Source organism: Mytilus galloprovincialis, chromosome 7 (assembly GCF_965363235.1).
Source record: "Mytilus galloprovincialis chromosome 7, xbMytGall1.hap1.1, whole genome shotgun sequence".
In the NCBI taxonomy this organism is placed as follows: domain Eukaryota; kingdom Metazoa; phylum Mollusca; class Bivalvia; order Mytilida; family Mytilidae; genus Mytilus; species Mytilus galloprovincialis.
The window spans coordinates 92,348,258-92,375,383 of record NC_134844.1 but is presented as its reverse complement, the minus strand read 5'-3'; the positions used below and the strand labels follow the sequence as shown (position 1 = coordinate 92,375,383).

The window sequence follows — 27,126 nt, the reverse complement described above, 5'->3', positions numbered from 1 at the left end:
CTGTAGTTGCATTTTTATACTGGTCCGAGACCACAATTATTTCGTAGTGCATTTCTTTTAGAACATAAATGAAAATAAAAAAAATCCCACCTGCGCTTTCTCAAAGAAACTTTTACAGTGTGTTGTACTACTTTTGGGACAAAATATATCAAAATAATAGAAAACGTCATCGCCTCTTCAAACTCAAAATATGGACAATTTTATCTTTAGGGCGCCTTGAAATCTTTTGACAGCTTCCGAAGTACTATTTTTCAACCTTTTTCACCTGGACCAAATCACTACTTTCCTTTAAAATTCTTGACCCAATTTTTTTTACAGTGTACTTTTACCCCCCTACTTGCAATTTGATGCATTAAACATGGAGAAATAAATTTGGAAGGGTTATAAAAATTAATGGCAAGTAACCCACTGTCAACACTAGGGACTATATTTGTGAACAACGAAAATCAAGGGACGACAATTGTGGTCTCGGACCTAATACTCCACGCAACGAAGTTGCCGAGAGTTTAATGTTTTTCACCCCCCTGTCTGTCCGTCCGTCCATAAGTCAGTCCTGTTCTTGTTATCGCAACTTCTTTAAAACCCCATAACAGAATTTTAGGAAACTTTGTAGATAATAGGGACATACTAGGTAGATTTCCATACAGACAGGATATAACAATTCATTTTTTTTCACCCCCCTGTCTGTCCGTCCGTCCGTAAGTCAGTCCTGTTCTTGTTATCGCAACTCCTTTAAAACCCCATAACAGAATTTTATGAAATTTTGTAGATAATAAGGACATACTATGTAGATTTACATATAGACAGGATATAACGATTCAATTTTTTTAGGAGTTATGCCCCATTAACTTAGAATTTTGGCCAGAACGCAACTCCTCTGAAACCTCACAACAGAATTTCATGAATGTTTGTAGATAATATAAACATACTATGTAAATGTGCATATCGACAGGAAACTACGATTCAATTTTTGTCGAGCCTGCAACTTTTGTTGCAGAAAGCTCGACATAGGGATAGTGATCCGGCGGCGGCTACGGTGGCGGCGTTAGCTAACTTCTTAAAAGCTTTATATTTTAGAAGGTAGAAGACCTGGATGCTTCATACTTTGCATATAGATGCCTCATGTTACGAACTTTCCGTAAGTCACATGTCCAATGTCCTTGACCTCATTTTCATGGTTCGGTTCAGTGACTACTTGAAAAAAAAGTTAAAATATTTTGTAATGTTAAATTCTCTCTTATTATAAGTAATTGGATAACTATATTTGGTATGTGCGTACCTTGCAAGGTTCTCATGCCCGTCAGACAGTTTTCACTTGACCTCGACCTCATTTCATGGATCAGTGAACAAGGTTAAGTTTTGGTGGTCAAGTCCATATCTCAGATACTATAAGCAATAGGTCTAGTATATTCGGTGTATGGAAGGACTGTAAGGTGTACATGTCCAACTGGCAGGTGTCATCTGACCTTGACCTCATTTTCATGGTTCAGTGGTTATAGTTAAGTTTTTGTCGAGCCTGCAACTTTTGTTGCAGAAAGCTCGACATAGGGATAGTGATCTGGCGGCGGCTACGGCGGCTACGGCGGCAGCGACGGTGTTAGCTCACTTCTTAAAAGCTTTATATTTCAGAAGGTGGAAGACCTGGATGCTTCATACTTTGTATATAGATGCTTCATGTTATGAAGTTTCCGTCAGTCACATGTCCAATGTCCTTGACCTCATTTTCATGGTTCAGTGACCACTTGAAAAAAAAGTTCAAATTTTTTGTAATGTTGAATTCTCTTTTATTTTAAGTAATAGGATAACTATATTTGGTATGTGCGTACCTTGCAAGGTCCTCATGTCTGTCAGACAGTTTTCACTTGACCTCGACTTCATTTCATGGATCAGTGATCAAGGTTAAGTTTTGGTGGTCAAGTCCATATCTCAGATACTATAAGCAATAGGGCTAGTATATTCGGTGTATGGAAGGATTGTAAGGTGTACATGTCCAACTGGCAGGTGTCATCTGACCTTGACCTCATTTTCATGGTTCAGTGGTTAAAGTTAAATTTTTGTGTTTTGGTCTGTTTTTCTCACACTATATGCAATAGGTCTACTATATTTGTTGTATGGAATGATGGTAAGGTGTTCATGTCTAGTGGGCAGATGTCATCTGACCTTGACCTCATTTTCATGGTTCAGTGGTTAAAGTTAAGTTTTTGAGTTTTGGTCTTTTTATCTAATACTGTATGCCATAGGTCAACTATATTTGGTGTATGGAAATATTTTATGATCTTTCTGTCAGTCGCGCAGGTTTAATTTGACGGTGACCTCATTCTCACGGTTCATTGCACAGTGTTAAGTTTTTGTGTTTTGGTCTATTTTTCTTAAACTATAAGTAATGGGTCAACTATATATGTTGTATAGAAGCATTGTTAGCTGTACATGTCTGCCTGGCATGGTTCATCTGACCTTGACCTCATTTTCAAGGTTCATTGGTCTTTGTTCAGTTATCTTGGTTAATGTTAAGTGTATGAGACAGTTGTAATAAAACTAAGCTTTATACTTAGGACTATCAACATAATATCAATGATTAGTATAGAAGGCGAGACATTTCAGCGTGTGCACTCTTGTTGTGTTTTGGTCTGTTTTTCTTATACGATATGCAGTAGGTCTACTATATTTGTTGTATGAAATGATTGTAAGGTGTTCATGTCTAGCTGACAGGTGTCATCTGACCTTGACCTCATTTTCATGGTTCAGTGGTCAAAGTTAAGTTTTTGAGTTTTGGTCTATTTTTCTAATACTCTATGCATTAGGTCAACTATATTTGGTGTATGGAAATATTTTATGATCTATACGTCTGTTACGCAGGTTTTATTTGACCTTGACCTCATTTTCACGGTCCATTGTGAAGTGTTAAGTGTTTGTGTTTTGGTCTGTTTTTCTTAATTTATAAGCAATTAGTCAACTATATTTCTTGTATTGAAGAATTATTAGCTGTACATGTCTGCCTGGCATGGTTCATCTGACCTTTACCTCATTTTCATGGTTCATTGATCAATGTTTTGTTTTCTTGGTTAATGTTGAGTTTATGTGACAGTTGTAATAAAGCTTTATATTCAGGTCTATCAACATAATATCAATGATTAGTAAAGAAAGCGAGACATTTCAGCGTGTGCACTCTTGTTTTTCTAGGAGTTATGCCCCTTTAACTTAGAATTTTAGCCAAAATATACTACTGCAACAGTTTGTCATCGCAACTCCTCTGAAACCACACAACAAAATTTCATGAAACTTTTTAGATAATAAGGACATACTATGTAGATGTGCCTATAGACAGGAAAATATGATGTAATTTTTAGCTCACCTGGCCCAAAGGGCCAAGTGAGCTTTTCCCTTCACTTTGCGTCCGGCGTCCGTCGTCGTTGTTAACTTTTACAAAAATCTTCTCCTCTGAAACTGCTGGACCAAATTAAACCAAACTTGTCCACAATCATCATTGGGGTATCTAGTTTTAAAAATGTGTCCGGTGACCCGACCCACCAACCAAGATGGCCGCCATGGCTAAAAATAGAACATAGGGGTAAAATACAGTTTTTGGCTTATAACTCAAAAACCAAAGCATTTAGAGCAAATCTGACAGGGTAAAATTGTAAATCAGGTCAAGATCTATCTGTCCTGAAATTTTCAGATGAATTGGGCAACCCGTTGTTGGGTTGCTGCCCGTGAATTGGTAATTTTAAGGAAATTTTGCTGTTTTTTGTCGAGCCTGCAACTTTTGTTGCAGAAAGCTCGACATAGGGATAGTGATCTGGCGGCGGCTACGGCGGCGGTGTTAGCCAACTTCTTAAAAGCTTTATATTTTAGAAGGTGGAAGACCTGGATGCTTCATACTTTGTATATAGATGCCTCATGTTACGAAGTTTCCGTCAGTCACATGTCCAATGTCCTTGACCTCATTTTCATGGTTCAGTGACCACTTGAAAAAAAAGTTCAGATTTTTTGTAATGTTGAATTCTTTCTTATTATAAGCAATAGGATAACTATATTTGATATGTGCGTACCTTGAAAGGTCCTCATGTCTGTCAGACAGTTTTCACTTGACCTCGACCTCATGTCATGGATCAGTGAACAAGGTTAAGTTTTGGTGGTCAAGTCCATATCTTAGATACTACAAGCAATAGAGCTAGTATATTCGGTGTATGGAAGGACTGTAAGGTGTACATGTCCAACTGGCAGGTGTCATCTGACCTTGACCTCATTTTCATGTTTCAGTGGTTATAGTTAAATTTTTGTGTTTTGGTCTGTTTTTCTCATATTATATGCAATATGTCTACTATATTCCTTGTATGGAATGATTGCAAGGTGTACCTATCTAGCGGGCATATGTCATGTGACCTTGACCTCATTTTCATGGTTCAGTGGTCAAAGTTAAGTTTTTGAGTTTTGGTCTTTTTATCTAATACTATATGCCATAGGTGATCTATATTTGATGTATGGAAATATTTAATGATCTTTATGTCAGTCACGCTGGTTTTATTTGACCGTGACCTCATTTTCACGGTTCATTGCACAGTGTTAAGTTTTTGTGTTTTGGTCTATTTTTCTTAAACTATAAGTAATAGGTCAACTATATATGTTGTATAGAAGCATTGTAAGCTGTACATGTCTGCCTGGCATGGTTCATCTGACCTTGACCTCATTTTCAAAGTTCATTGGTCTTTGTTTAGTTATCTTGGTTAATGTTATGTTTATGTGACAGTTGTATGAAAGCTTAGCTTTATACTTAGGACTATCAACATAATATCAATGATTAGTATAGAAGGCGAGACATTTCAGCGTGTGCACTCTTGTTGTTATTATCTTGAATATTATTATAGATAGAGATAAACTGTAAACAGTAATAATGTTCAGCAAAGTAAGATTTACAAATAAGGCAACATGACCAAAATGGTCAGTTGACCACTTTAGGAGTTATTGCCCTTTATAGTCAATTTTTAACCACTTTTCGTAAATCTTAGTAATCTTTTACAAAAATCTTCTCCTCTGAAACTACTGGGGCAAATTTAACCCAAACTTGGCCAAAATCATCATTGGGGTATCTAGTTAAAAAAAGTGTCCATTAACTCGGCCAACAAACCAAGATGGCCGCCATGGCTAAAAATAGAACATGGGGGTAAAATGCAGTTTTTGGCTTATAACTCAAAAACCAAAGCATTAAGAGCAAATCTGACAGGAAGTAAAATTGTTGATCAGGTCACGATCTATCTGCCCTCGAATTTTCAGATGAATCGGATAATCCACTGTGCTTAAACAGCCGTGGGTAACTTAAGTTACCCACAGCCCAAGATGGAGCCGCCTGGCTTCGGTTAGGAAGTTTGCTCCTATATAATTACAATACCATGAATACAAAAGAAATGTTCAGTAATTAAAAAGTTATATAAATCTTTTAGGGAAACTCTGCAATGTAAAATGTGGTGTGTTACTACAAAATAAACAACTACAGCACGATTTGCCAAAACACTCATGATGTCAGTAACTTCAAAACAACTTCGTAACTTTTTTCCTTATACCAATAGGGATGTCCGTAACTTTAGCATGATGTCAGTAACTTTTAAAGAATCTTTATTCGTGGAAGTAATTATTTTAAAAAAGAAATGATAAATAACAAAAATACCGAACTCCTAGGAATATTCAAACGGGAAGTCCTTAATGGAATGGCAAAGCCAAAAGCTCAATTTAACACACCCAACGAATGGAAAACAACGGTCATATTCCTGCCTTGGTACAGGCATTAAAAAGTAAAATTACAAACATACTGAACTCTGAAGAAAATTCAAAAAGGAAAGTCCCTTATCAAATGGAAAAGTCCAAAGCTCAACCGAATGGATAACAACTGCCATTTTCCTGACTTGGTACAGGCATTTTCTTATGTAGAAAATTGTACGGCAAAATTAATGTATCTTACATTCTACTGGCTTTATAGATTGTTAACTGCTTAAGTTTTAGATGATAAATTATGACATGCAGGTTATAAATCTCACCATTTCCAACTGTAGAAATTACATTGATTGTGAACATATGGAAATCACCTTAGGAGAACAAGTTCGGAGGTCAATCCTTAGCAGAAAAACATAGATGAATCAGTCCAAACCTCTAAAGAAGATATGTATGATTTGATACCCGATCTTATTGAATCACTGGGGTCAATGAAACTTTTAGAAGATTTTAAATCTACCTTTATTGCTATAATAAACTGACACCTGTTCAACAATATAGCCTTCCATCTACTCCTAGATATTGGCATATTTTTTTTTCTCACAATCATTAACATATCACACTAGATATAGTGAAGAGACCATATTGTTTTGGCTAACAATTCAGAAATTATTTAAAAGGAAAGGATATCAATTTTTTCCGCGGCTACACAGGCCAAGGACTCATCAGTGAACAATCTAAAACGCTAGAAGAATGTTAGATACATTTTGCCGTACCGTCAGATCCCGTTTTATCCCGGGAATATTTTTTTAAAATTTAACGGAAAATCCGTGACACTCTGGTTTGCTTTTTTCTCTTGTTTAGTTTGAAGCATATCGTTATTGTATAAACCTATGTAATAATTAAGGGGTGTGCTAGTGTTTATTGTCCTTTAAGTGTTGAAATTGCTAATCTTACAATTTAAAAAGAAAAAAGTTACCCACATCCGAAAATAAAGTTACGGACAGTCTGATTATTTTTTACTTATAAGTTACGGACATCTTATGCATTTTTTAAAAGTTGGCCTTGCGCTAAAGTGAAGTCAAAATTAACAAATTTATAGTGATGGTAATTGATTTCTTTATTCTAAAATCCTATCAATATTTACATAGATCATGGAAAACATTGCAAAATGTAGATTTCGTATCAACTATCATCTCAACGAGTTTAGATTCCGCCTTCTTGGGCGGTGGGTAACTTAAGTTACCCACGGCCGTTTAAGCACAGTGATAATCGGTTGTTAGGTTGCTGCCCCTGAATTGGTAATTTTGGGGAAATTTTGCTGTTTTTTTGTTATTATCTTGAATATTATTATAGATAGAGATAAACTGTAAACAGCAATAATGTACAGCAAAGTAAGAACTAAAAATAAGTCAGTATGACCAAAATAGTCAATTGACCCCCTAAGGAGTTATTGCCCTTCATAGTCAATTTTTAACAATTTTCTTAAAATTTGAAGATTTTCAATAACATTTTCCACAGAAAATACTGTTATAGATAGAGATAATTGTAAGCAGCATGAATGTTTAGTAAAGTAAGATCTACAAACACATCACCATCACCAAAACACAATTTTGTCATGAATCCATCTGTGTCCATTGTTTAATATTCACATGGACCAAGGTGAGCGACACAGGCTCTTTAGAGCCTCTAGTTTTTCTATGAGTTATGCCCTTTCGAACTTAGAATTTTGGCCCAATTATACTACTGCAACATTTTAATCATCCCAACTTCTCTGAAACCATGCACACACCAGAATTTCATTAAACTTTGTATATAATAAGGACATACATGTACTATGTAGATGTGCATATCGACAGGAAATTACTATTGAATTTTTTTTCTAGGAGTTATCCCCCTTTTAACTTCGAATTTTGGCCTAAATATACTACTGCAACAGTTTGTAATCACAACTTCTCTGAAACCACACAACAGAATTTCATGAAAGTTTGTAGTTATTGAGGACATAATATGATGATATGTAAATGTGCATATCCACAAGAAAATTTTGATCAGTTGACTTTTGACAGTTTTGTAGAGTTATGAGTCTTTGAACTTAGGAATCTGGTGAATTTGTGTTTGTCCAGTGACAATGTGGGGGCGTGGGGTATGTGAGCGTGCTCACAAAGGTTCTTTATTTTTTAACTAATATATATGATAAACAGTAAATCTCCAACTTAGTCTATTTACTAAGATTTTAAATAGACTCCTTATATGATTTATTCTCCTTAAATGACCATTTTCACCCGTTTTTATGATTCGTTTGTCTAACTTTGATAGATTGGTTGCAATAATAATTTCAAAAATGGGCAGGATTTAAGATAAACCAATAAGTCAACCTGGTTAATATCCTCAGTTGGCCCTTAGGTCAACTATTGCCCTTAGATTATGATTTTTTTCCATTTTTGCATTTTTTTGGAAGAAACTACACAAATGTGTAAAAGATGGAAAGAGAAAATAAATTGCATAGTTGGAGCCTCTTGTTTACCGACTGTCTGCACAAAATTTCACAAATAGCTGAAACAAAACAATTCATTTTATGATTTAACTTTTTCTTCTTTCGTATAAATGTTTACAGACCATGTCAGGTACAGGCTCAGATTTAAGAAGAGTTGTTTCTGTCCTAGAAAATTGTTACTTTAAAACAACAAAAAATAATAAGGAGGGAAAAAAATCTCAAAGCCTTAAATGCACTTGCTTCAGAAATATTTGAAAACCAGAAATCACAAAACTTCTTAATTATCACGTAAAATTTAAAATTTAAGCATTCTTGAGAAGTTATGCATTTTATCATTTTGTTTATCATTTCATTCATGCAGTCACCCTTTATTTTTTTATGCCAAGTGAGCTTTTCTCATCAATTGGCATTCGTTGTCATCATTGTCTGTTAACTTTTACAAAAAATCTTCTCCTCTGAAACTTAACTGTGCCAAATTTCACCAGACTTTGCAACAATCATCATTAGGGTATATAATTCAAAAACGTTTCTGATGATCCCGTCTGCCAAGCAAGATAGCCGACATGGCTAAAATAGAACATAGGGGTAAAGTGCAAGTTTTGTCTATTATTTCGAAAATTGTTATAAAGGAGCAGACATGTTCATAATGTTGAGTGCCAATTGTCCATATACGTCAAAACTTTCAGACAGCTTCTTATATGAGTTATTGCCCTAAAATGACAAATTTTACCATTTATTTTCATACTTGCCTATTATCTTGAAAACTTAATTATTGATTGAGAGAAACTTTTAAATTGAAACAATGATTATCAAGACAAGTTCTACAAATCTGCATGGTCAAAATCGACAGCCGACTCCTTATTAGAGTTCTTGCCCATTGATAATCATTTGTACCATTTTTTGGGGAAAGACATTCCCTCACATCATTCATTTTGTTTTTATAGTGTGGAAAACCCCCCAACAAATCTAACTGAGATTGATGAGAAGAAAACACACAAATGAATATTGACTTTAAACACTTTTCTACACATTTCCCTTCTGTATCTAGCGAAATTATCGTATTTTGAGCTCTCTTTTAGGCCAACCTTAAAAATATGTTTGTTTGCAGTTTTCCGACTGTACCTTCAGACTGAAGGGTCGGTAGGTAGGAAAAATATTTTATTTTATCAGCCAAAATACAGTTTAAACAAGCAGTTACACTAAACCAAGTTTCTTGTGAAGAAAAAAAAACATTTTAAAACAACAAACACTGGACATGCTGAAAACCAACATCAAATGAACAGTCATTTTCAGATAAAAAACTTTTTAACCAAAACTGAAACTTTAACATAGTGTCATTATCCAATTTATGACATAAAATATGGTATAATTATTAAATAATGGAACACTTATAAACAAGGAATGTCATTATGACTAGAACTGTTTTAAAGAAATATATTCAGACATGTATGCTTCTTGACTAGAATGTTTTCATGAGTAGAGTATTTTCATCAGAAAAATGTAGATATTAAAGAGTGTATTTTTAATAAAAAAAAAATAACCATTGAATCTTCCTCAATTGAAAAAAAGGCAACTTGAAAAAAAAGTATTAAGACATTCGACTGTTTTCATATTTCTAACAATATTTAATTATATGCGATCCCGGGGGAGTTACTTCCTATATTTTTAGTGGTATGAGTGTACCGCAAAACAGGGTCACTTTTTCATACCCTGCTGGTTAGAGCAGGGTCCCTTTTCCATGTCCTACTGGTTAGAACAGGGTCGCTTTTTCATGCCCTTCTGGTGAGAACAGGGTCTTTTTTTAAACAAAGTATTTGTTTAGAACAGGATCGCTTATCTAACTGTTTGAAGATAGTCTAGAACCCGGGTCTAGAACTGCATCTATTTTATACGGTCTAGAACAGGGTATACATTTTCTGAGCGTGTATAGAACAGGGTATGTTTTTAAATATTTTTGTTTAGAACAGGGTATGTTTTTCAGTGTTTTCTGGTTAGAACAGGGTATGATTTGGCAAGTGCTGTCGGCACAGTTATACCCGAAAGGATAGTCAGTAACCCCCCCCCCCCCCCCCACACACACACACACGGGTATGTGATAAGGTTATATTTTTGCCAGGCTTTAATGAAAACCAAAGAAATCTAAAGTTTGGGGCAAAATCCATAGCACCCCATTAAAAGTAAATGGTCTTTACTGAAATGTTTTTAATACATACAAAAATTGGCAGCATAGCTCCTAAGGACATGTTTTAATTGAATTCACACAGGCCACACAGTTTGGGTATATTTAATATTGTAAGAAAGAGAATAATTGCAATGAGTGGGGCAGCCCCCCTTATCCTAAAGGAGCATACTCATTGAAATCGAAGATAGATTTAATATAGAGAGAGTATATTTATTTTTCAAGCTAACCATTCATTTTCTCTACATCTTTGTGTAGTTAGGGTTGCTTCTTATTGATTTGGCATGATCTATATCCATTAACATTTCAAATGAGCCCTTCCTCCGTACAGACGTGTTTACAGATATCCATGAAGATTTAAGTCACAGAGGAGTGGTTTCATCTTCGTCGTTTTCACAACGATTTGTAGAAAATATGCCATTAACTTCAAGCTGCTGTCGAATTATTTAACCACTGAAATTGGTTCCATAAAGTCAGGCTCCACAGATTCTGTACCCGATTTGTTTGAGACAGAATGGTTATTGTGTCAGTTATGAATATCCACTGCATCATCGTCAATGATATCATCACCCATCATTACATGTGCCTGAATCTGTATAAACAGTTTACTAATAAACTTTTTTGTTTGTTATTTGTCTTAAAATTAACACGAGACGACAGCGTAAAGTACTCGTCCGTGACTTAATTGATACCTATAGGGAAAACGATAGTATTTAATTTTCCCAGCATTAGGTTGGCCTTTTGTGTACCCAAGGCAGGTGAAGGAAGTCAAATTAGGAGCGCTGTGATTGGATGTAAGGGTACAATATATTTTTTATTTATCTATGAATAACTGCAGTGTGTATATTTACAACATAAATTTTGAAACCTATTGAAATATTTTCTAGAGAATTATTTGAAAAGACTTACAAAATTTCACAAATTTGGTGCAAAATGACGGTGGGCATGGATAACATAAACAAGCTCCGTTGGAAGTTGGTCATGATACTATTTGGCTTTAATTTTTAAAACACAATAATAAAGTACTAACACAACATATAACTGTTTTATCCAGGTTTTTATCTTAAAAAGTTGTAAATTTAGAAAATGTTAATATTGTCGCCTATGGCAGAATAAATAGTACCGTTTTTCCTATACTGAAGATAGCAAGGGAAATCAAAGTCACTAAGACTTCAATTCTTTTATACTATTTTGAAGTTTTTGATTAGTACATTTGATTTTTATCACAAAGAATAGAAATTTTTCACTGAGAACAATATTGTGTTGAGAAAAGTGCTGAGTCATCATGATAGGTCAAATTGATTGGTAATGATATAAAACTTTATTCTAGGATGTCAATACTAACTATATTGTGTAAAATGCACCATATTATAGTTCTTTTGTATTTGATTTCACCTTTCGCAATGATTTTTTCAATTGGAAACACCAGAATTCAAGTCGCGACAAATATTTTTTACTGAAATGTTTGCCTTTTTTGCTGCGTAATTCCCTAAATGTATCACTTGGGTATTTCTGTAAACATAATGTATTAAAATGGGAAATTGTCTGGTTTAGTTTGTACTGTTTATGGAATTAGGCATTATTTGGTCACATTGGAAGCATTTTCAGTGTAGAATTGTTCATCTAAGAAAAAAAGAGGCCCACTTGAGGCTAAATTTACATAGAATTTATGCTCTCCTGTCTAAAGAATTGTTCACATTCTTGATAATTCATGCAGCAAATATTTCAAAAGTGCTTCATTTTGTAGTTTCTTTCTTTTATTATATCAGACATAAATAATTTTTCATTTCCTACTGTTTGAATGGACTTTTGGTGGAAATTAATACTCCCAAGGGACATAATTCAGCTTTTTCATTGATTAATACAGGCAACAAATGCAACTTTACAGCTGAGTATTTTGCATATTTAATGTTTAAAGTGTCTAATATCTTTGTTTTCATCATCTCAAGACAGAATAGTAGATTTTATAACAAGCTCTGAAATTTTTAACCACAATATGGCATATACTAAAGCATGGAATGGAGATTAGTATGAAAAATCTTGAATTTGTGCATTTGTTGTAAATTTTTGATAAAATGAATACAAATTGAATGGAACTGTCTATTTTATCTGTTTAAATGGAACTATTTATCATTCTTTTTGAATAAGATAAGATATGATTGGATACAGGTTGTTTATTTAGGCTTTTCTGAAAGAAGTAGAGAATGAGGCAAACCAGCATGTGGGGGTGGGGACATAAAATGATCTATGTTTCTTTAAGTACTGGGAACATACAAGTATTTATTATAGCCAAGGTTTTCACAATAGCCCAGTATTGCAATCATAATGTCATAAGAATTCTTTATATCTTTATGTCACAGTATAGGGAAAACGGTAGTATTTAATTTTCCCAGCATTAGGTTGGCCTTTTGTGTACCCAAGGCAGGTGAAGGAAGTCAAATTAGGAGCGTTGTGATTGGATGTAAGGGTACAATATATTTTTTATTTATCTATGAATAACTGCAGTGTGTATATTTACAACATAAATTTTGAAACCTATTGAAATATTTTCTAGAGAATTATTTGAAAAGACTTGCAAAATTTCACAAATTTGGTGCAAAATGACGGTGGGCATGGATAACATAAACAAGCTCCGTTGGAAGTTGGTCATGATACTATTTGGCTTTAATTTTTAAAACACAATAATAAAGTACTAACACAACATATAACTGTTTTATCCAGGTTTTTATCTTAAAAAGTTGTAAATTTAGAAAATGTTAATATTGTCGCCTATGGCAGAATAAATAGTACCGTTTTCCCTGTAAACAATTTCCATGTGCTTTATCTTAAATGGTCACATGAACGCTTGACGGGAAGCTAAGAAAACCCGAACTTGAAATGCGTAATTGACCCAGACTTTAAATCATTTCCGGAAAGGACCCAAAGTTCCGGATCGCGTCAATAGAAGTATTAAAAAAAATTTCTTCAAATTTAAAGCAATAAAATTTTCACAGTCTGGAGGATTTTCAAGGGTCGGTCGGTAAACTGCAAACAAACAATATTTTAATTTAAGCCTTACACTATTTACGTTTCTTTTACAATCCGGAAAAATTGGTATGACGAGATATTCTAAATATATCCAACCTACATTATATTTTATAATGACGTCATTGTTGGAATGCCACACTATGCAGAAGCAGGGATATCCTTCACTGGTTATTTAAATCATTCTCAGAGTTTGTGCACTAATTATAAATTGTTATTTGTTAAATTTAAACATAATTATGTTTGCTGTAGATGATTCAAACATCAACATGCAATACTTTAATTTGTAGGTCAACATCTTTCAAAGTAAACAAGAAGTTCGTGGAAATACATGAGATTGGGGAGAGAAACGATTTTTTTCTTTTTTTTTCTGTAAAATTCTGTTTTGTGAATCTTCCTCCAAATCAGGAGCACCTTAATTGATGAGTAATTATCCACTAAAATAAAACTTGAAAATGTGACATTTAGTATATGATAAGTAGTCTTCCATTAAACTTAATTATGTGTACCAACAAATAAATTATTGTTATGGGAAAAAAAAAATAAAAAAAAAGTTGCATTTTATAGTTTAAACCTATTTATTCATGAAATTTACAAATATTTCAAAATGTAGGATCTGGAAACAAGCATCACACAATTTACATCAATCATATCATTTTTTTTTAGTACCTGTATCCCTGTGATGAGAGTTGTAACTGGGAACTTTATCAATGGAAATTTAAAATTAAATGGATTTTTCAGTCCTAACTTTCTTAAAAAAAAATTAAAAATCAGGGTACTGTCACAAAAAATGAAAAATGGCCTAGCCTGCAATTCAGTGGTACACAATTAAGATTTCAGAAAACATTGTTGTTGTTGTTAAATGACAGAAATCAGTTGAATTTTACATAATTAACTATCAACTTTAATCGAATGTTTAGATTTAGAAGATGCAGATCTCTTGGTCCAAATTGAATCCTAAACTAAGGAAACAAAATTAGATTAAACAACAACAATTGACTTCAATATTGTCAACCTTTCTACATGTTCTAGCTGTTCTTTTTTTCATTCTTTATATGAAGACTATCAAAAGATACCCCCCCAAAAAAAAAGACGTTGGCCGTCTTTCCCCTCAGAGCTATTCAGCTCTTTGATTAAGCGGTTTTTTTTTGGCCTTATATCTTAAAAGTTAAAAATCCAATACCACAAAAGGAAAGTTTGGATTGATTTTTGGGGTTATGGTACCAACAGTTCAGGAATATGGGGCCAACAAGGGGTCAAAAACAAGCATTTTTTTATACGACCGCAAAAAATTTTAATTTTTCGTCGTGTATTGCTATCACGTTGGCCTTGTAGTCGTCGTCGTCGTCGTCCGAATACTTTAGTTTTCGCACTCTAACTTTAGTAAAAGTGAATAGAAATCTATGAAATTTTAACACAAGGTTTATAACCACAAAAGGAAGGTTGGGATTGATTTGGGGAGTTTTGGTCCCAAAATTTTAGGAATTAGGGGCCAAAAAGGGCCCAAATAAGCATTTTCTTGGTTTTCGCACTATAACTTTAGTTGAAGTAAATAGAAATCTATGAAATTTTGACACAAGGTTTATGACCACAAAAGGAAGGTTGGGATTGATTATGGGAGTTTTAGTTCAAACAGTTTAGGAATTAGGGGCCAAAAAAGGGCCCAAATAAGCATTATTCTTGGTTTTCGCACAATAACTTTAGTATAAGTGAATAGAAATCAATGAAATTTAAACACAAGGTTTATGACCACAAAAGGAAGGTTGGGATTGATTTTGGGAGTTAAGGTCTGAACAGTTTAGGAATTAGGGGCCAAAAAGGGGCCAATGTAAGCATTATTCTTGGTTTTCGCACCATAACTTTAGTATAAGTAAATAGAAATTTTTGAAATTTAAACACAAGGTTTATGACCATAAAAAGAAGGTTGGGTTTGATTTTGGGAGTTTTGGTCCCAACAGGTTTTTAGGAATAAAGGGTCCAAAATTGAACTTTGTTTGATTTCATAAAAAATTGAGTAATTGGGGTTCTTTGATATGCCGGATCTAACTGTGTGTGTAGATTCTTAATTTTTGGTCCCGTTTTCCAATTGGTCTACATTAAGGTCCAAAGGGTCCAAATTAAACTTAGTTTGATTTTAACAAAAATTGAATCCTTGGGGTTCTTTGATATGCTGAATCTAAAAATGTACTTAGATTTTTTATTATTGGCCCAGTTTTCAAGTTGGTCTAAATCGGGGTCCAAAATTAAACTTTGTTTAATTTCATCAAAAATTGAATAATTGGGGTTCTTTGATATGCCAAATCTAACTGTGTATGTAGAATCTTAATTTTTAGTCCCGTTTTCAAATTGGTCTACATTAAATACCAAAGGGTCCAAAATTAAACTAAGTTTGATTTTAATAAAAATTGAATTCTTTGGATTTTTTGATATGCTGAATTTAATCATGTACTTAGATTTTTGATTATGGGCCCAGTTTTCAAGTTGGTTCAAATCAGGATCCGAAATTATTATATTAAGTATTGTGCAATAGCAAGAAATCTTCAATTGCACAGTATTGTGCAATAGTAAGAAATTTTCAATTGCACAGTATTGCGCAATAGCAAGAAATATCTAATTGCACAATATTGTGCAATAGCAAGAAATTTTCAATTGATTGGAGTTATCTTTCTTTGTCCAGAATAGTAGTTGAATCAACTTAAATCATTGTTTTATACAATACACAATGTATATTCACTTTTACTACCAACTGATAAATTAAAACAATCTTTACTATTCAGTGATAACAAAGGGAAAGGGGGATGTGAGAGAAAAAAATGGGGGGGGGGGTTGTTAACCTTTTATCATTTCAGATTTCATAAATAAAAAGAAAATTTCTTCAAACATTTTTTTGAGAGGATTGATATTCAACAGCATAGTGAATTGCTCAAAGGAAAAAAAAGTATTTTAAGTTCATTAGACCACATTCATTCTGTGTCAGAAACCTATGCTGTGTCAACTATTTAATCACAATCCAAATTTAGAGCTGAATCCAGCTTGAATGTTGTGTCTGAAAAGTCAATATTATACAGTAATGGACTCACCAAGTTGTGTCTGTATCTGTCGGGCGCCCTGCTCGAACTCCATGTGCAATCAGAATAACTATTCCCGCCACTTGCGGGTCTGACTAAAAACCAAAAGTCCGGAACTTCCTAATAAACGGAACTTAACAAACTCCCCTTCTTTCTTTTGAAGGAACTAACTGTTCAATAATGTTGTCAACAAAAAGTAGATGTTCAATTCCTTTGAACTCATTAATATAATCCACATGGTCTATGTACACTATTTACAATTCTGGCTTTAGAAAGTTACTCATCCAAACACCTGTTCCCTAAGACACCATCTTGAAGTGCCCTGAGCAGGTTATGGCATGAAGCTCCTTTTTTAGTCAAGCAATCAGCCAGTTGATGTTTTGTTTTAATCCATTTGACCGATACTATTTGGTGCATTTGAATTAATTCTCGAATGTTGCTAATTTCAAGTCTAAGCCTTTTTTCGGATACTTGTTTTGTGGATTTTATGGCATCCCACAATGAATGACAGTCCGTTAAGCAAATTATTGGCAATTGAGTTGGATCAGCTTTACCATACATAAGGCCACGGTTTTTTAATTTGTTGGTTTACGGATTTTCTCCATGAAAAAGTCGGGTCGGTCGGTCGGGAAAAAAAAAGAAAAAAATATCTTTCAAGACATAAAACAGATACGCAAAATAAATATATATTTCACCTTTCTAATAATGTTTGTTATGCTTTTTTGTCATATTTCTTAAATTTTAGTTCGATGAAATACTATTGCTCAGCTGTAATAAACATCTCATAACATTGTCTAATAATTTCCCGTACAAAAAGGGGGATGCACCGATACTTAAATCGTCATTTCACAAACAAGAAAAACAGATTCACGTAGCTCTTAATCAATTCCAGAAAACTTGGTGAATAATGATCTTCAAGCACGAAAACTGATAAAGAAAAAAAATAATGTAAAAACTTCGTACGAAAATAAGTTTCAACACACGTGTCAAAAACGTTATAGACTCGTCCACTGGAAAAACGAGAATATCGGGTAAATCTGTTGTCATGCATTCCCGTTTTTTATCCAAATGGACGATATTTTTTTTATTATCTATGAAACAAGATAATTTCAAATGATTTGTTAATATTCAGTACTTTAACTTGATGTCTTAAACTTCCACCTGTTCACATATTTAGACAAGTATGAAAAGATGCATCTTACGGACTGGTGACAAATAAGGGAAACGGAACTTATTGCGTAATTGGTTTGAATCACAGGTTTCGTTCCGCAAAATTATTTGCGCAAACGACATTTCAAGGTCATTAATAATTGATTTGTCTATTTTTAGAAACGTAACCTGGAAGTTTTCTTTTTTTCACAACAGAAAGTGTTATCAATTCTGTTTGTGATTAATGCATTTCATTTCATAAAAAAGGATATTTTAATTATTTTTCAGGGAAATGCATTTGTTAGGATCGGCAGGAATAAAAAAGCATGAAAAGTCAATTTTATTTTTATTCTGGAAATCGGCAAAATCAGGTCGGCGGATCCGTAAACCAACAAATTAAAAAATCCTGGCCTAAGCTCTGTATACAGTGAAGCTATAAAAATACCACTGTCAATAGCATCAGCCATAGCCAGGGTTTCTGCTGCTAGAGTGCTTCTTGCCACTCTTCTTATTCTTTTTGATTGCCAAGTTATAGGCGAGAAAATTCCATTTTCACCAACAAGCACAATGAAGTGTCCTCCTTGTGTGCCTCCGTCAGATAAATTACCAAGGGAAGAATCACTAAATACTACAAGTCTAATTGCATTATCATTTCCAAGTTTTCTGAATTTCAAAGTGACAGTTTCAGATTTAAGGTTCTTGATTATTTTGTTTGCTTCATTTAATGTTTGTACGTTTGCCTTTTTAAGAGATGAAGCAAGGTTTGATGCATCAAATATCACATCTGGTCGACTTTGTCTTGCAATCCAAAGTATTTGTCCAATTTTAGATTGTAAAAGTTCTCTTTCTTCTTTGGTAAGAAGTTCTTCTTTGACTCCCATACGACTTTTTTCAATAGGAATAAACTTGAGACTATTTTGATAAGTGTTTTGTCTTAAATGCAAGTCATTTTCATGTTTTGATAGTTCTATTCCAACATATGGGAATGACCCATTTTCCTCTAATTCTTCTTTTCCAACACAAAATGTTGATCTTATGCTATTTATAACTTTCTCTTCAAATTCTTTTGATCCTCCCCATAAAAAGTCATCAACATGACAAGTAAGTACACCTTCTACGCTGCCTTTATTGTTTTTCCAGAAAAATACAGCTGGGTCAACCTTGGATACACTGACTTTACATTGTTCAAGAACTTCTTTTACTCTATTATACCAACTAAGAGAGGCATCTGACAGACCATAGACACATTTGCGAAGTTTCCAGATAATATCTTTGCACTGAGCTTCCATTGGTGGTTTGACATAAATCTTTCTTTCTATTCCAGCTCCTTGTAAAAAAGCAGTTTTAATATCCATTGTTCGTGTTTTCCAACTTCTTTGTGCTAGAATAGCTAGAACTAATCTTAGGGAATCTGTTCCACAAGTGGGTGAATCTTTCGGTATATCATCTCTGTTAAATTCTTCAAATCCTCTCGCAACTAATCTTGCCTTATGTATTGTACCTTCTGAGGTGTCCTTCAAACTACATATCCATCTCGTAGAAATACACTTTTGACCGGTATCTGTGCATTCTTCATAAACACTGTTGTTTTCCATGAATTTAGTTCTTTTAGTTTAGCTTCCCTGAATAATACATCTTCAAAAATCATAACACTATCGTCATCAGAACTAGGAAGTTCTACTTCTGTAGCAACATTTTCTAATTCCTTTAACTTACTCATGTCAACTGAAATTTTTGCTCCTTTAAGTGTAATAGGTTCCAAGTATTGCAGGTTAAACCAGTTTTTATTACTTCCTGTTGCCTTTCTAGCGCGTCCAGTAACCTTTGCAACACACTGTTCACCACTTTCAGCATTTTTATATTTCACTGTTTGTCCTGTTTTCATGTCTGCAAGTTTGGGTCGTTCTGTTCCTGCTATTGCATGTTCTACTTGTTCTTCGTTATTTACATTTTCGTCTTGTCCGTCGTTATTTACATTTTCATCTTGTCCTTCATTATTACCATTTTCAATCGCTTCAACATTACTATCACTATCATTTTCATTATCAGTGTCACTGTCACAATAATTTACAAATTTGTTTTCATGAACTGGCATTGACTTAGATATAATCCTCTTAGCTTCTTTTTCTTGTTCAAAATTACCAGTATTTTTGTTTTCTTCTGTTTCAGGTATTGTTGATACCTTCGTTAATCTGCACTGATGCACTCTTACAAGCATACCACCATGTCTTACAAAAACAACAGCTCCATCCTGTCCAATCACAACGCCAGGCCCTTTCCACTCTTTGTTATCTGGTCTTTTATAGTAAACTTTATCACCTGTCTGGTAGGAAATACCACTTGGACGAGTTTGTTTTCTCAATGCTCTGCGAATTCTTTCAGAACATTCACTTCTGGTGAAAGCTGCTCTAGCTGAGTGCAAGGTCTCAATATGTTTTCCAACCACTTCACTCATAGTGGTACCCTCTAGGGCAGGCAGCTTATCTGTTAAAACACTAGGTAGGTTTGGATTGCGTCCATAAACTAACTGGTATGGACTATACCCATGTTCATTATCTAAAGCATTCTTTGCCATGAGAGCCCAACTTAAAGCAATGTCCCAATCACAATTATTATCTGCTTTCAATTTTAGTAATGTGTCCGTAAGAGTTTGATTATGCCTTTCTAGAAGCCCATTACTCCAAGGACTATAAGCAGCAGTAGTTTTCACTTCAATGTTAAAGTTCTCTGCCATATCTCGTACTTCGTCATTATTGAATTCACCGCCATTATCACTGTAAAGACGCCTTGGTGAACCATGTATTGAAATCCAAGATTCCAAAAATTTCTTTACAAATTCTGATCCTTTTTTTGTTTTCATAATACACCCTGCACTAAAGCGTGTGAATTCGTCAATTATATGAAGATACCATACAATGTGTTCTAGGTTATGCAGATCAACTGCTACTGTTTCGTTAAACTCTGTTGCCAATGGCAGTCCAACCACCGGTTTAGAAATGGTCTTTTGTTGGTCATACAAATGTCACAATTTTCACAAACTGATCGCAAAAGCTCTAAAGTATCAGCATTATTCATTCCAGCCTTATTTATAAGTTTAGATAAACGGTTAAATGTTGCATGTCCAAATTGTTTGTGTATCTTAACCAATGTCTTACGTTTCTCCGCTGTACTCATGTCATCTGTGATATTAAGTACGTTCTCCTCTACGTTAACAGGTGAATTTTGTATTTCAGGTTTTGTTTTCACAATATTTACACAATAATGTCCACTAGATGTGAACTCCAATTCCACTGGTTTGTTAAACATGATTGCCCTATCATTCTTTAAGTCCAGTACAGTACCAGGCTTCTTCAATGATGCCTTACTGAGTAACAAAGGGATATCAGCTTTTACAATTTCAGTTTCAATTTTGCAATTGGTACTTCCTATCTGAGCAGGTATAGTGGCACGCATAAAAGAGTTGACTACTTTTCCATCACCAAACTTAAACGCTCTACTACTTTTCACTGTAGTATTGTCCCCAGTTCTCTCTAAAAGCTGTTTAAACCAATTTTCCCCACACACAGTACGAGTACATGCAGTGTCTATGATTGCTGAACATGCTGATTCAAGTACAAATATTTCACTGACGGGTGGCTGCTCTTTTGTGAAAAGCGTTATGTTACAATTCTCTACAATTTCACTTTCAGACTCGACAAAATTAACAGAATTTACTTTGTCAGGACAGTCCTTAGCCCAATGAAATACACTCTGGCAGATAGCACATTTTGTTCTTTTTCCAAACCTGTTTAAAGGATTAGTGCCCTTTTCTTTTGATTTACTCCCTTTATTTTGTTGTGTATAATATACTGGTTCTTGTTTAATTGTTATACTTGGAACAATACCAGTATTTTCTGAAGGTCCAGACATTCGTTCACCAAATATACGTTGCAATGCTGACTTCATAGAGGTATATTTTACATCACTAGATGCTGTTAAGGCTAGTTGTTTGTCTCTGGAAGACAGGCCAGCATTATCTAATAGTTTGAAAGCAAGGACAGCTTCTGGGAGTGTCATGTCATATTTTTTAGATTTGCTATATCTTTTGTCGAATTCTATAATGTAGTCTGACATTGACAAATTTTCAGTTTTTACAAACGTATCAAAATTTTTGTAAGCTTCGTATGCTTTGTCCTTATCATCTCGTAAGAAGGCCTTGTCCAATTGTGTTATCAGTTTGGCCATGCCGTCTTCCTTGGCCAGATCGGCAGCCGGGACATCCATAGCCACTTCCCGTGCATTTCCCGTAAGTGTAAGTGAAACAGCAAGTGCTTGTTTGTCAACTTTCAAATCAGTAACTAATTGCCAGACGGAAATTTCATTCTTCCATGTTTCGTAAGTCATTGACCTCGGGTCAAACGTAGGTGGATTCTTAAAACTTGTTGCCATTATGATCGCTATGCTCTGCTACCATGAAAAGTCAATATTATACAGTAATGGACTCACCAAGTTGTGTCTGTATCTGTCATGCACCCTGCTCGAACTCCATGTGCAATCAGAATAACTATTCCCGCCACTTGCGGGTCTGACTAAAAACCAAAAGTCCGGAACTTCCTAATAAACGGAACTTAACAGTGTCCATACTTGCCCCAACCGTTCAGGGTTCAACCTCTGGGGTCGTATAAAGCTGTGCCCTGCGGAGCATCTGGTTCTAGTTTCAAGACAATAAATTGTGTGTAAGTGTATGGATCTCTCTGACATTGTACCACAAGGTTCCATATCACAAAGGGAAGGAAGGCTGGGATTGAGTTTGGGGGTAATTGCCCAAACATGCAGGAATTAGGGGTAAAAAAGGGGCCAAAAACAAATGTTTTTTCTAGTTTCCAAACGATCACTTGTTTTTTAAACAATAGTTTGATAACAACAGCAGCTGCAAGAGGGAAACATAGTTCTGTGGAACTCCTAACACACTCTGATTTTACAAGGTTTTTTTAGTGGTTTTTATTTTGGGGTACAACAGTTTAGGAATTGGGGGCCAAAAAGGGGACAAAAACAAGCATTTTTTTGTAGTTTCAAGACAATAACTTGTGTTAAAATGAATGGATCTCTCTAAAATTGTACTACAAGATTCCATACTACAAAGGGAAGGCTTGGATTGAGTTTGGGGGGTAATTTCTCCAAAGGGGGGATTTTTTTCCCAATTTTATTAAAGAGTTCATATTTTTATTTTTTTTTATTTTTTCAAATTTCAAATTTTTGAAAGTTTCATTTGCACAGTATTGCGCAATAGATTTTTAAAATTTTTGACCACATTTATTTTGTGTCAGAAACCTATATTATGTCAAATATTTGATCACAATCAAAGTTCAGACAGTATCAAGCTTGAATATTGTGTCAAAAAAATGCCCCCAACTGTTCGACCTCTGTGGTCATGCTAGGCTCAAGTTCAGACAGTATCAAGCTTGAATATTGTGTCAAAAAAAATGCCCCCAACTGTTCGACCTCTGTGGTCATGCTAGGCTGCGCTCAGCAGAGCATTTTATTAGTTTTGGAAGAGGGAGGTTTTTTTTATTGTAATTTTTGTATTAGAAATAAGAAATTTGCATGCAAGCCATAGATTTGTTGGACATTTTGGCATGGCCTGAGCTGTTTAAATTGAAATTTTATACCAAGGGTAAGCCTTATTTTCACGACTGTTTACATTAAATCAATCATGGTTAGTAAAGCAGCCGAAACATTTTAGCATTTGTACTCTTGTTTTTAATTTCAATTTTAACTCAGTGAAATTGACAAAGTTTATGTACATAGGTTATTATACATGTGGATTAATGTGGAGGTAAATTGTAACAGTCAAGTACATCTGCAGTAGGTATATTTATATGTATAGAATTTTATTACCCTCTTATGTACAAAGCGAAAGAAGCACTTCATATAAAAATTAGCATTTATATTAATTTTATCTTTTTATGATTCTATAAAGTGGTGTGTTTTTTTCCATACAGAAACTTATAATGCCATGGATGTGGTATACAATAAGGTTTTAATGACTTCAACAGAAGAAAAAGATCCTCATCCAAAAGAAAAGTTGGACCAACAACAAGCCTCAGATACAAGTCCTTCTGGAAGTAAAGATGATGAAATGGTTAATCCAGGTGTTCTACAGCAGTCACAAGCTATTGCATTGCCTCTCCCATTAAACACATCAGTTAATCTCTCCAACCAATCTCCAGCAGCCCTTACTTTGTCACCTCAGGCATCCTCCATTGTGCCTCTATCACGACAGCAGCTGAAACAGAAAATGAAAGCAAAGATGACTAAAGATGAAATCAGAAGAAAAATGGAAAAAGTTCTAAAGAGTGGGAAATACAAGATGAAAGTGGGACGACTTATTTTCTGGGACTTTGGTGGACAGTATGTATATTATACAACACACCAGACCTTCATGACCTACAGGGCTTTGTTTCTTGTTGTATTTGATGGCAGCAAAGGATTACATGAACAGGTTCCTGATGTCTTGTGTTTTCCTGGGCAGCATATGACTCCAACCCCAGCAGGTGATATAATAAAACTATTCAATACATGATTGACCTATTCAAAAATTCTACTTCTGTCTTCATAAATGGCTTTCCGCAGTCCTATTTGAAGCATTCTGATTTGCTTACTTTTATATGATATTGAGATAAATCAGAAAGTATCATTCAGTGATGTGCCCATTACGCATCAATATTGATGAATTTAACCATTATAAAACCTATTTTACATTTTTAACAGACTTAACATGTAAAGACCAGATGGATGGATAGATTGTTCTTAAAGTCCAATGTTAAAAAATTGCATGTATATTATTACGGGAACATGTTAATGACTATGATCATAATATAAATCATAATTTTTACTAGACAGCAGGGCTCGACATTACTGTTTGTCTGATTGTCTTGGACAAGTCGATATAGTGGTCGGACGAGTAGAATCATCATATTAGTTGTCCGACGGGACAAGTGAAAAATCCTTGACATAAAACATATAAAACTTTCAAGACTTACAAATTTCTAAAATATGAACTATTTTTTAGCTCACCTAGCCCAAAGGGCCAAGTGAGCTTTTACCATCACTTTGCGTCCCTCGTCCGTTGTCCATCTTCGTCCGTTGTCCGTCGTCGTAAACTTTTACAAAAATCTTCTCCTATGAAACCATTTGGCCAAATTAAACCAAACTTGGCCACAATCATCATTGGGTATCTAGTTTAAAAAATGTGTGGCTTGACCCTGCCTACCAACCAAGATGGCCGCCATGGCTAAAAATATAACATAGAGGTAAAATGCAGTTTTTGGCTTATAACTCAAAAACCAAAGCATTTAGAGCAAATCTGACAGGGGATAAATTTGTTTATCAGGTCAAGATCAATCTGTCCTGAAATTTTCAGATGAATCGGACAACTCGTTGTTGGGTTGCTGCCCCTAAATTGGTAATTTTAAGGAAATTTTACTGTTTTTGGTTATTATCTTGAATATTATTATAGATAGAGATAAACTGTAAACAGCAATAATGTTCAACAAAGTAAGATTTACAAATAAGTCAACATGACCAAAACGGTCAGTTGACCCCTTTAGGAGTTATTGCCCTTTATAGTCAATTTTTAACAATTTTTAGCTCACCTGGCCCGAAGGGCCAAGTGAGCTTTTCTCATCACTTGGCGTCCGGCGTCCGTCGTCGTCGTCGTCGTCCGTCGTCCGTCGTCGTCCGTCGTCGTCCGTCGTCGTTAACTTTTACAAAAATCTTCTCCTCTGAAACTACTGGGCCAAATCAAACCAAACTTGGCCACAATCATCATTGGGGTATCTAGTTTAAAAAATGTGTGGCGTGACCCGGTCAACCAACCAAGATGGCCGCCACGGCTAAAAATAGAACATAGGGGTAAAATGCAGTTTTTGGCTTATAACTCAAAAACCAAAGCATTTAGAGCAAATCTGACAAGGTAAAAATGTTTATCATGTCAAGATCTATCTGCCCTGAAATTTTCAGATGAATCGGTCAATCGGTTGTTGGGTTGCTGCCCCTGAATTGGTAATTTTGAGGAAATTTTGCTGTTTTTGGTTATTATCTTGAATATTATTATAGATAGAGATAAATTGTAAACAGCAATAATGTTCAGCAAAGTAAGATCTACAAATAAGTCAACATGACCAAAATGGTCAGTTGACCTGTTTAGGAGTTATTGCCCTTTATAGTCAATTTTTAACCATTTTTCGTTAATTAAAGTAATCTTTTACAAAAATCTTCTCCTCTGAAACTACTGGGCCAAATTAATCCAAACTTGGCCACAATCATCTTTGGGGTATCTAGTTTAAAAAATGTGTGGCGTGACCTGGTCAACCAACCAAGATGGCCGCCACGGCTAAAAATAGAACAAAGGGGTAAAATGCAGTTTTTGGCTTATAACTCTAAAACCAAAGCATTTTGAGGAAATCTGACACGGGATAAAAATGTTTATCAGGTCAAGATCTATCTGCCCTGAAATTTTCAGATGAATCGGTCAATCGGTTGTTGGGTTGCTGCCCCTGAATTGGTAATTTTGAGGAAATTTTGCTGTTTTTGGTTATTATCTTGAATATTATTATAGATAGAGATAAACTGTAAACAGCAATAATGTTCAACAAAGTAAGATCTACAAATAAGTCAACATGACCAAAATGGTCAGTTGACCCGTTTAGGAGTTATTGCCCTTTATAGTCAATTTTTAACCATTTTTCGTAAATTAAAGTAATCTTTTACAAAAATCTTCTCCTCTGAAACTACTGGGCCAAATTAATCCAAACTTGGCCACAATCATCTTTGGGGTATCTAGTTTAAAAAATGTGTGGCGTGACCTGGTCAACCAACCAAGATGGCCGCCACCGCTAAAAATAGAACATAGGGGTAAAATGCAGTTTTTGGCTTATAACTCAAAAACCAAAGCATTTTGAGGAAATCTGACATGGGATAAAAATGTTTATCAGGTCAAGATCTATCTGCCCTGAAATTTTCAGATGAATCGGTCAATCGGTTGTTGGGTTGCTGCCCCTGAATTGGTAATTTTGAGGAAATTTTGCTGTTTTTGGTTATTATCTTGAATATTATTATAGATAGAGATAAACTGTAAACAGCAATAATGTTCAGCAAAGTAAGATCTACAAATAAGTCAACATGACCAAAATGGTCAGTTGACCCCTTTAGGAGTTATTGCCCTTTATAGTCAATCTTTAACCATTTTTCATAAATCTAAGTAATCTTTTACAAAATCTCCACTGAAACTACTAGGCCACAATCATCTTTGGGGTATCTTGTTTGAAAAATGTGTCCGATGACCTGGCCATTCAACCAAGATGGCCGCCACGGCTAAAAATAGAACATAGGGGTAAAATGCAGTTTTTGGCTTATAACTATGAAACCAAAGCATCTAGAGCAAATCTGACAAGAAGTTAAATTGTTAATCAAGTCAATATCTATCTGCCCTGAATTTTTCAGATGAATTGGACAACTGGTTGTTG

The 27,126-nt window shown here is 34.6% G+C and overlaps 1 protein-coding gene across 1 annotated transcript in view; it reads left to right on the top strand.

Annotated features, from left to right (window-relative positions):
- The window catches only part of LOC143084318 (uncharacterized), an 80,610-nt gene that overhangs the window by 21,881 nt on the left and 31,603 nt on the right, over positions 1-27,126 (top strand). Inside the window, exon 6 of the mRNA XM_076260730.1 lies at positions 23,602-24,153. Within this exon, the coding sequence (XP_076116845.1) occupies positions 23,602-24,153 (552 nt within the window). The remainder of the gene's footprint in view (positions 1-23,601; positions 24,154-27,126) is intronic.